At 42.1% G+C, this 10,032-nt stretch overlaps 1 protein-coding gene across 2 annotated transcripts; it reads left to right on the top strand.

The window, feature by feature from the left end:
• Positions 1–210: 210 nt before the first annotated feature.
• Cldnd1 (claudin domain containing 1) lies at positions 211–7,571 on the top strand. Of its 2 annotated transcripts, XM_085685656.2 has the most exons (6): positions 211–453; positions 1,528–1,578; positions 1,794–2,103; positions 4,634–4,744; positions 5,903–6,040; positions 6,169–7,571. In XM_085685656.2, exons 1-6 carry the CDS (start codon positions 226–228, stop codon positions 6,387–6,389), a joined length of 1,059 nt encoding a protein of 352 aa, XP_085541782.1. In that variant the 5' UTR covers positions 211–225; the 3' UTR covers positions 6,390–7,571. The 2 variants fall into 2 exon arrangements, with proteins under 2 accessions (XP_085541782.1, XP_085541783.1); XM_085685657.2 differs by lacking the exon at positions 1,528–1,578.
• The last annotated feature ends 2,461 nt before the right edge of the window (positions 7,572–10,032 follow it).

Here is a 10,032-nt window from a genome sequence, read left to right as displayed (position 1 = left end):
GTACGGTGTTATGGTAGGGAAAGCACAAGACCGTAAGTTAAACCTGAGTCACGTCAATCACAGTCTTTGACTAGGGGTGATCCAAGACCCTCCCCCTTCACTTTCTGGAGTTTGGTCGCTCCTTTTCTGAGGTGTAATAATCCCTCAGTCAGGACCTCTGCTTTGCGTAGCGCTCCGCCTTCGGAATGAACTACATTCCCCACAATGCCCCGCGCGGCACCAGGCATGCTCTCCGCCGCCTCTAGCAGCTTTTCCTCCGGTCTTCCTACAACTCCCACAAGACCCCACGGCCCAGGCTCGCCTTGGCCCGGCCTTGGGTGGAGGCGGAGGCGGAGGCGCGGGAGTTATGGAGGGGGCGGGCTCTGCAGGGAAGTGCGTCAGAGGAGGCGCGGGGAGAGTAGGGTGCTGTGGTCGGAGCTGGAGGGCGAAGCCGGTGGAGTGAGAGGATGGGCGGTGAGTGCGCGGGGTCGCGGGCCGGCACGGGTCGCGGCGTGGGGAGAGGGCCCCTCGTTGGCGCGGCCGGGCCGGGAGGCTGGAGCGGCGGGCGGGCGGGCGGGGCGGGAGGGGCGGGTCTCTGGGCCGAGGGGGCTGGGGCTGGCTGGGCTCTGGTATCCAGGGCACCCGCCCATCCAGCCCAGCCAGCCTCAGCCCGCCCATGCCAGGCCCTGCTGTACCACAGGCCCAGGGTGACCGCGGTAGGCGCAGCTTCCAGAGCCCGGCCTTTAAGGTCATCCGAGAGCACCAGGATGGACGAGATTTTTGAAAATCAAATCACAAACCGCAGTTACTGAGTTATTATTGTTGATTAGCGCAGTCTCCCCGGTCTTTCCGGAATCACTTTCATTTTCCAAACTCTGCTCCCCAGTTTGTGAGCCTGTTGTCGGGTGCTTATGTGAGGGGTTCGGTGCGGTCACGGTGTACATACACTTGGCGGGGTTTGACTCAGCGTGATCCGCCTTGAGTCGTTTTACCGCGGCCATTTACTACTGCCGTGGAGCCCTGTCCACGCCTAGGGAGTGTTCAGATTTTGCCTAACTCACCTTTCTATTTGTGAGTAGGGATCGTTTAGTTTTTATGGATACATGCTATACTTTAGGATTTAGGGAGCAGGATTGCAGTTTGGGAGGTTAGAAATGTAAGGATGGGGAGAGTAAGAAGCTGTGTCAGGAAGCTTGGCTTAGGTTTAATTGGATTGGGGGAGATTGATACCTAACGATGTTACTGGTCTCTTTGCTATGACATACACTTCAAACAAACTTTCCCTTCGGGTTAACACCTTCAACTCTGATTTTCAAATAACTCCTCACTCCTGCCCTAATTTTGGAAGCCTTCCCACCAAAGAGCAGATGGGTTCTAGTTTCCTTTTCTTCCATCTTTTTCTCACCCAGACCTTAAACACTTAACATTTTGTAGCGTCTATCAAAATTCAACCTGCAGTTAATGTGTGCATGCTACACTGCTGAGCACGGGCATGTCTGTTGTTTGTATCTGTAATGTGTATGTCCATTTCAGTGTTGTCTGTTTTAGTATGCAGGTGATAGACTAGAGACCAAGACTTCTGTCTCCGTAGCATCCTGGGTATGTGAGCATTCAATAAGTACTTTCATGAGAATGAGTTTTGTTTTAAGCTTAACATTTGCCTTTTTTGTTTGTAAATTTTTAAAATGATAAGTGCATTGCCTTACAAAAAAAGAAGGGATGGGAAATAGGATAAAGGGTGGTTTGAGATGTTTTAAAAAATTATCTTATTTGTTCTTGAGGTCTAACTTTCCTTCTTTTTTCGACTTAAACAGAGCAGTCTGAATGCCAGAATGGATAACCGTTTTGCTACAGCGTTTGTGATTGCTTGTGTGCTTAGCCTCATTTCCACCATCTACATGGCAGCCTCCATAGGCACAGACTTCTGGTATGAATATCGAAGTCCGATTCAAGAGAATTCAAGTGATTCGAATAAAGTAGCCTGGGATGACTTCCTTGGTGATGAGACGGATGAAAAGACTTACAATGATGCACTGTTCCGATATAATGGCACGATGGGACTGTGGAGACGGTGTATCACGGTACCCAAAAACACGTACTGGTATGCCCCACCAGAAAGGACAGGTAGTCTTCATTTCCGTTTCTCATTCCTTTATGACTTAATAATCATTACTTGGTGATGCATAAACAGGGCTGTGCATGCCTTGAGAAATCTGTGTTTGTTTTTCTCCCACCATTTTCTCTCCTCAACTTCTGTGCGTTCCCATTGTCCTCACTGATATCAGTTGGAACAGTAATTTCTTAATTTTGGGAAAGCTACTTGAGCCCCCATACTTACTAGTTAGGAAATTTCCTATTCATTTTACATGTCATGAGTTTGAAGATTTTAAGTATTTGATAATTTGTGGACGAAGTGGTATTCAAAATCAAGTCAACAAATTAGAGTTGATTGTCTTCTTACAATTAGCTAAACTGTTAGCCAGGCAGTGGTGGTGCATTCCTTTAATCTCAGCATTTTGGAGGCAAAGGCAGGCAGATCTCTGAGTTTGAGACCATCCTGGTCTATAGAACAAGATCTGAGATAGCCAGGGCTACACAGGGAAATCCTGTCTCGAAAAACAAATGATTAGCTACCTATAGTAGGTTTCTATCATTTGTCTTGTACTTTAGAGAACACAATTTGATCAACTCTGATTTTAAATCTGTATATATTTAAGACTTGCACAACTATAGAGAATTAATAAGCTAAAAGATACTGCAGGAAAAAAAATCTAAGTTTTTCAGATTTATTCTTCCATCCTTTTTTATTTATTTATTTTTGCTTTTTCGAGGCAAGGTTTCTCTGCAACTGTAGTGTGAGAGGGCCTGCTTTTCATCCCGGCTGCACAGCTATCTTACACTCGAAATAACTACACAGAAACTGTATTCATTGAAATACTGCCTGGCCCATTATCTCCAGCCCTTTATTGGCTAACTCTCGCATATTAGTTTAACCCATTTCCATTAATGTGTATCGTCACTTGACTATGGCTTACTGGCATGAGTCTAACCAGCGTCCATCTTGGGCAGGAGAGCCATGGCGTCTGCCACACTGCCTTCTTCCTCCTAGCATCCTGTTCTTTCTACTGCGCCTACCTAATTGCTGTCCTATCAAAAGGCCAAGTGAAAGCAATATATAAGCAGAAGTATCTCCTACACCATGTAGCTTTGGAGCCTGTCCCTGAACTAGCTCTTGTAGACCAGGCTGACCTTGAACTCACAGAGATCCCCCTACGTCTGTCTCTCAAGTGCTGGTATTAAAGGTATGCACTGCCACCGCCCAGCCTCTTCAATCATTCTTATTAACATAAACATTTTAATTTGCAGGTATTAAATTGGAAGTCTTAGCCTTCTTCATAAAAACATTTTACAGTTTATTTTTTTTTATATTTACTTCTTTTGACTTCTTACTTGGAAAGCATTGTATTCATATGGTGTAGGAGGTCCTTCTGTCTTTGTGTTGCTTTTATTGGTTAGTAAAGAAACTGCTTTGGGCCTATTGATAGGTCAGAACTTAGGTAGGCAGGGAAGACAGAACTGAATGCTGGGAGAAAGGAGGACAGAGCAGTGAGAGCCGCCATGGAGCTGTCAAGAGTCAGACATGCTAAATCTTTCCTGGTAAGCCACTGCCACGTGGTGATACACAGATTAATAGAAATGGGTTAGGATGTGAGAGTTAGCCAATAAGAGGCTACAGCTAATGGGACAAACAGTAATTTAATTAATACAGTTTCTGTGTGGTTATTTTGGGGCTAAGCTAGCTGAGTGGCCCGAAAGAGCAAGTGAGCCCCGCCATGCAACAATCATATCTAGCAGAATACACTTGAGTTACCATATATTAAAAATATGGTCATATACTATGTATGCAAAATAGACGTAAAAAAGCAAGGGAGCACAGGTTTATTGTAAAACCTCTAGTTCTACTTGGACACGGAAGCATATGCCGGGAAGGTGGGAGTGGGACAGTTCATGCAGGACTCTAGGTTTTCTGAACACCTTGTAGACTATAGAGAGGCATTGAGAAGAAGGACATTGAACTGAGGAGAGACCTGTCCTGTTCACTCTGGGTGATGTCAGTACACAGGAACCCCATGCAGGGGTGTCAGCTCTGAATCAGTTAGTTGGCTGTTGTAATGCAGGTGAGAGATCATTGTAAATCAGACCAGCATAGCAACTTGGGTTGTAGCAGGATCTTGCATATATTTCGAAGGAAGAGCTGTTTTAAGGATTTTCTGTTGTAATGCATATGGACAAGAATGACTAGAATTTCTTGTCTGAGAACCTAGAGAAGTTGACATGTGTCACCTCTTGAGGACTATGGCTGGGATAATAAGTTTAGGGGAGAAGATCAGAATTCTTCAGAATTTGTGTTCCTGTACCTTCTTTGTTACTAACATACCTTCTAACTATTACCTTTTTTTCCCCCTTGTGTCTAAATCAGTGAGACTCAGAGATGGCAACAGAGTGACCTATGTGTCACTGGGGGCCAGAGATTATGTATGTCCTGGGGAATGTCTTCTGCATCACCTTTGACTTCAGTAGATTATTACCGAAAGAGATTATTATGGCATGTTTTTTATGAAAATAACCTGCAGTCATTGTTTTTTTTTTCCAGAGTCATTTGACGTGGTTACAAAATGCATGAGTTTCACACTAAATGAACAGTTCATGGAGAAATACGTTGATCCTGGAAACCACAATAGTGGAATTGATCTGCTTCGGACCTGTGAGTACTTGGCTCTTAATGTGTTTGATTGAACTCTGTTTCTAGAATGTTAGTACACAGTGTCAATATTAAGTAACTTCCCCAGCAGCATACCAGTAAGCTCTGTTCCATCTCTAGTATTATTTGGAGGTCAGAAACATACTTAGTAAACTTCAATTAATTTGCATTTGAGGGAGCTAATAGAGTGTAGGGTGAGTCCTGATTTCCAAAAGATGGTTTTAGTGGTCCCAAATAAGGGGAAATTTATTAGGCTTACAGAATAAACTTCAGTATTTGACATGTCCGCTTCCATTGCCTGAGCTCACATGAACATACCTGTAGAAGTTGCCCAAGCTCTCAAGGGCTCAGTATCAGGCCTGTTGACAAGACCCTTCCAATCTTAAGTAGTAGTAGCCGAAGAGTAAATGGAAAAACCAAACAGTGTCACACACATTCTGTTCCTGGATAGTTAGACTGCCAATGAGGTGGCATCTTCAGGCTTGAGCTACAGTTTTCAGGATGGTGTTTTCAAAGGAATCCTTGAAGTTATTCAACCTTGCAGTGAGAATGAGAGAAAGGAGTATATTTGGGAGCAGAGTTTTACGGGAAGGCATAATATTTACAAATAAAGACTTGAATGCTGTTCTAGAAAACAAAATGAGTACAAAGGAGAATTTATGGGATTTACATCTACCACTAAGCCTGATATTCTCCTTGTCCACTGTGTTCTCTTTTATAATCACCGTTTATTTTCTTGCTATCACTTGCCTTTGATCATGCAAACACTTTCATTCTGTCTATAGAAGGAAACGGTGTTTTACATTACTTAAATCTTGGTTCTTCACTGTTCTTCATTTGTATAAGTTACTAATGCCTCAGGGTTTAGTTCCTTAAGTTACAAAAAAACCCAAATAGTAGTAGTACCCAATAGTGTAGACTTTTGGTACGATTAATTCAAGCATGTGAATAGCAAACATTGCGTGGTAATTTAACTGCCTTAGTGGCCCTTTATTTGTTTTCAGGACAAAATTGGAATCATTTTGAATAATAAGGCCTTGATATTAAAATACTCATTTCTCATCCTTCAAGAAAAGCTCTAGTTAATCTCTTAGGATATGAAAGAAATTGCCATTGTAGAAAAATGGTCTAAAATAATTTTTTTATCCTTCTTAAAACTAGATCTTTGGCGTTGCCAGTTTCTTTTACCTTTCGTTAGCTTGGGTTTGATGTGCTTCGGGGCTCTTATTGGACTTTGTGCCTGTATCTGCCGCAGCCTGTATCCCACCATTGCCACGGGCGTCCTCCATCTCCTTGCAGGTGGGTTAGTCAGTTCTTTGGATTCTCCTGCCTTCTTAGGGATCAGAATTGTAACTTTTACTGTCACACTTTTGAAATGCTTCTGTGCTGTTGTGCAGCCACGACTGATTTCTTACTTTCTTCCTAAGGTTTGTGTACACTGGGCACTGTGAGTTGTTATGTTGCTGGCATTGAACTACTCCACCAGAAACTAGGGCTGCCCGAGAATGTATCCGGAGAATTTGGATGGTCCTTCTGCCTGGCCTGCGTCTCGGCTCCCTTACAGTTCATGGCATCTGCTCTCTTCATCTGGGCTGCGCACACCAATCGCAAAGAGTACACCTTAATGAAGGCCTATCGCGTGGCGTGAACGGGCAGCAGCCTGCTGGATGATTGCTGTTTTTAATAATTTTTCTGCCATTGAGGTTTTCCCTTGCTGTCCTCTCAATTGTCTTTAAATTTTATTTTTGTGGATATGCCATTTTATCCTAAAAGTCCCTTTTGTTTATATACAGTGCAACTAAATGCACAGTAAATACCACTTAAAATATATGTGACTTCCTTTGAGTGATGCAGTCTTTTTACCAGACTGTTCAGACAGAAAGAACTATAGAGATGCAACCCAGCTTTGGGAAAGAGCATTGGCAATGGAAAACTGACCCAGCACAGGGCCTGCTGATGTCTGCTAAGTTCAGTAGTGTAGGAACTGTGTTGAACTAGAAACTAATTTCTCTGTGAGATCTGTTATCACTGTCGAAACTTCATGTTTACTTTCCTGTTGTTGATACCAGTCAGCTAGCAGAACCAGTGATCCTAAAGATGCGTGAACATAAAATTGGGAAATTATTTTTAGCATCCTTGTCCTGAAACTTTGGTACATTGCTTCATCTGAGATAAAATATGGCAGCTGTTTATACTGTGATTGTCTACAAGAAAAAAAAGTGAAAAATGATGTTTACTTGAAATTGTAGCTTTTAACTGCAAAATTTCAATTCAATGAAAAAAGCTGTTTAATCTTGCTACATTATACTTTTTTTTTGAAAAAAAAAAAAAGCTGAAACTCATTAGGATTTTCAGTGCCACCAAATCATTGTGAAATTTTGCTGCTTCCCCTCCACACACCAGGCGTATTAAAGAGTACTTTCTTTTTAACAGAGCATTAGAAGAATCACAGTCAATTCCCCAACTGCTTTTTTTCAGCTAAGTACTATATGGGAGGTCCTACCAATAGGAACCCCCAGAGCTGGGGGTTCCACCACCACAAGATCTAAAGCTCTGGCTACCCACTAACTTCCAACTGTGGTCTTTATTTCTTGTGGTGAAACGATGTGCCTTTCCTTGCCCAAATTCCTTCCTGGTGTGTATCAACATTATCTAATGTCTTCTGATTCAGTCATTTTTTATAATATGTCTGTAAACATTGAACTTTAAAATCTTATTTATTTACTCCATTATTGTAGCAATTCACAGATTTAAAAAAAATGTAACTCAGTAATTTCTTACCAAATCCTAAATCTGTCTTTTTTTTTAAAAAATAAAAAAAAGAATATCATGTAGAGTGTGTAAATTACTTTAGGTCTCAGCATGTTGGGCATAAAAATGGGGATCTTTGTGGATGACTGTAAGAGATGAATTATACATGTGTTTGAGTCTATATATTAGTTACTTTGTGTTGACCATGACCAAAGAATTTTAGGGCAGAAGGTATATTTTGGCTTACAGTTTAGAGGCAGAGTCCATAATGGCAGCAGGAGGCTGAGAAATCACTTCAGCTGCAGACAGGAAACACAGAGGGAAATGAACTGAAAGGTAAGGCTGTAAACTCAGAGCCCGCCCTCCGCCCTCTGTCAGAGTGCTTCCTCACCAGCTCCTGAAGGTTTTATTACCTCCCCAGATAGCAACGGGGACCAGGGGTCAGATATGTGAGCCTATAGGGGATGCTGTTCAGTCAAACACTGCAGTCTGTTGTGGAAACTGGATAAAACAGCCCTTTCCTCATTAGGAAACCAGTGTCTTCAATGAAACATGTTTCTGAACTAGGTCTGTGATCTCTTCATATTATATTTAATGTGGCTAGTTTTTCCTCAGTAGTCATTTTTGTGTTGTAGGAGGAGAGACTTCAGCCACTGACCTACCAGTGCTCCCTTCACATCTGTGTGCTGCATTAATAAAAATGTCAGCTTTTATTCCTTTGGCTAGTTGCTTCTGATGTGGCTGGTTACTGGAGTTTCTACCTACTCTTTTATTTTTGATATTGAGCATTAAATTCAAGACCTGGGTATCCTATGGGATCTAGCATGGAACTACATTCACAACCTTGTTTGTTTTTGATTTTTCGGGATAAGAGTCTTTCATAAGCCACCCTGGCCTTGAGGTCCACTGTTAGTCAAGCCTGACTTTGAACTGACTCTACTGCCTCTGCTTGCCAACTGCTAGATTATAGATAGGTGTTCAACATCATACATACTAATTTGTTTTTATTTTTAAGATAGTGTCATTAAGTTGTCCAATCTTGAACTTGCAGTTCTTTTCACTTCAGGCACCAGGTTAACTGGGATTCCAGTCTTGCTGTCACCGTTCCCAAACCATTCTTAATGTTTGCCTTTCAACAACTTCTGTAGGAAGTAGACATGATAAAAGTGAACAAAGACCATTTGGGGATACCGTTTGGAAATCTTTGGCCGCTGCTTTTTGTGTGAAGATGTTATTTCAGACTCTTCCGGCCTCTCACCCCCAATTCTCTGTGGCTTTAACATGCATTGTGGCGATGAAGACAGGATGGGACTCAGTTCCTGCTTACCAGCAGCACCTTTGAGTGTGGAGAGCCAGCGCCTTTTGTGTGTATGTTGATCGTGTTATGCTTGTGGCAGAGTTGAGGACATTCTCTTCTGCAGCAGCTTTTTGACTATGTAGTAGGGCCTGCTAGGTCATAGGATATGGTAGCAGTTTTTCCTTCCCAATTGAACCATATGAAACTGCTGATAGCAATTTTGACCAATCTAAGGTAAATCCTAGTAATCTTTCCATGCAGTCTTTTCAAAGCAACCTTCAAGGTAATATTAATTTCTGGTTTTCTGGAACATATTTTACAGTAACTTAAGTTTACTTTAAAGCTAGTTTTACCGCTCTAATAATTAAATGGTATGGGTAAATATCTTCTGTGTTTCTTTCAGCCAAATTTAAGGATAATCATGAAAACACTGAAATTTCTATAATAGAAGACGGAGAATAATTCTAGAATCTGTTTTTTCAGGTAACCCTCCCTGTGTGCTATCTATTCATATGGTAATTAGTCTTAATATTGGTATATTTGTGGTTAGGAACTTATCACAGGTGAACTCATTTAAGTCATGTGACAGAAGAATGACCTGACTGTATACCAAACTGGAGTGTTTTCATGCCAACACCAAATTTCATGCTAGTACTGTTAAAATTTGTATCTGTCGGGCTAGCCAGAACCCTCAGCAGGTTAAAGCTCTTGCATACGCCAGTCTTGACCTGAGTTCAATCCCTGGAACCCATGATGTAAGAAAAGATTTGACTTCCAGAATCTATCTTCCTCCGAGTGTCATAGCACAGAAATTCCCACACTCAACTTACCTCCCCCCCGCCCTCTCTCTCCCCGCCCTCCCCACCTCTCTTTCTCTCTCGCACACACACACACTCACAAATCTTAAAACTTACACATCCAGTTTAGTATGATGGCATTTTAGTGCTTAATCTTCATGTAAACTTACAATTCAAATGCAGACTTCTTTAAATTTTTGGGTTGCAAAAATTTGGGTTGCTTCTCTTTGGAGCTTCCTAGCTAATTGGCTCTGAAGAGCTCTGAAGGTACAGACTAGGATTTTACAGGCAGGATACAGCTCTGACCTGACAACTGGGTGGGGCTTTTTGTCCTCCTTTCAGCTGTCGTAAGGGAATAATGACTCAGAAAAGGAGTGAAGCAAGGGGGATCTATTTATGTGTAGAAATTCTTTTCCCTTTGTTCACGTGTTCTAATGAGAGGATTT

The sequence above is a fragment of the Myodes glareolus genome, chromosome 2 (genome assembly GCF_982192425.1).
Source record: "Myodes glareolus chromosome 2, mMyoGla1.1, whole genome shotgun sequence".
In the NCBI taxonomy this organism is placed as follows: domain Eukaryota; kingdom Metazoa; phylum Chordata; class Mammalia; order Rodentia; family Cricetidae; genus Myodes; species Myodes glareolus.
This window is presented reverse-complemented; position numbering and strand designations above follow the sequence as displayed.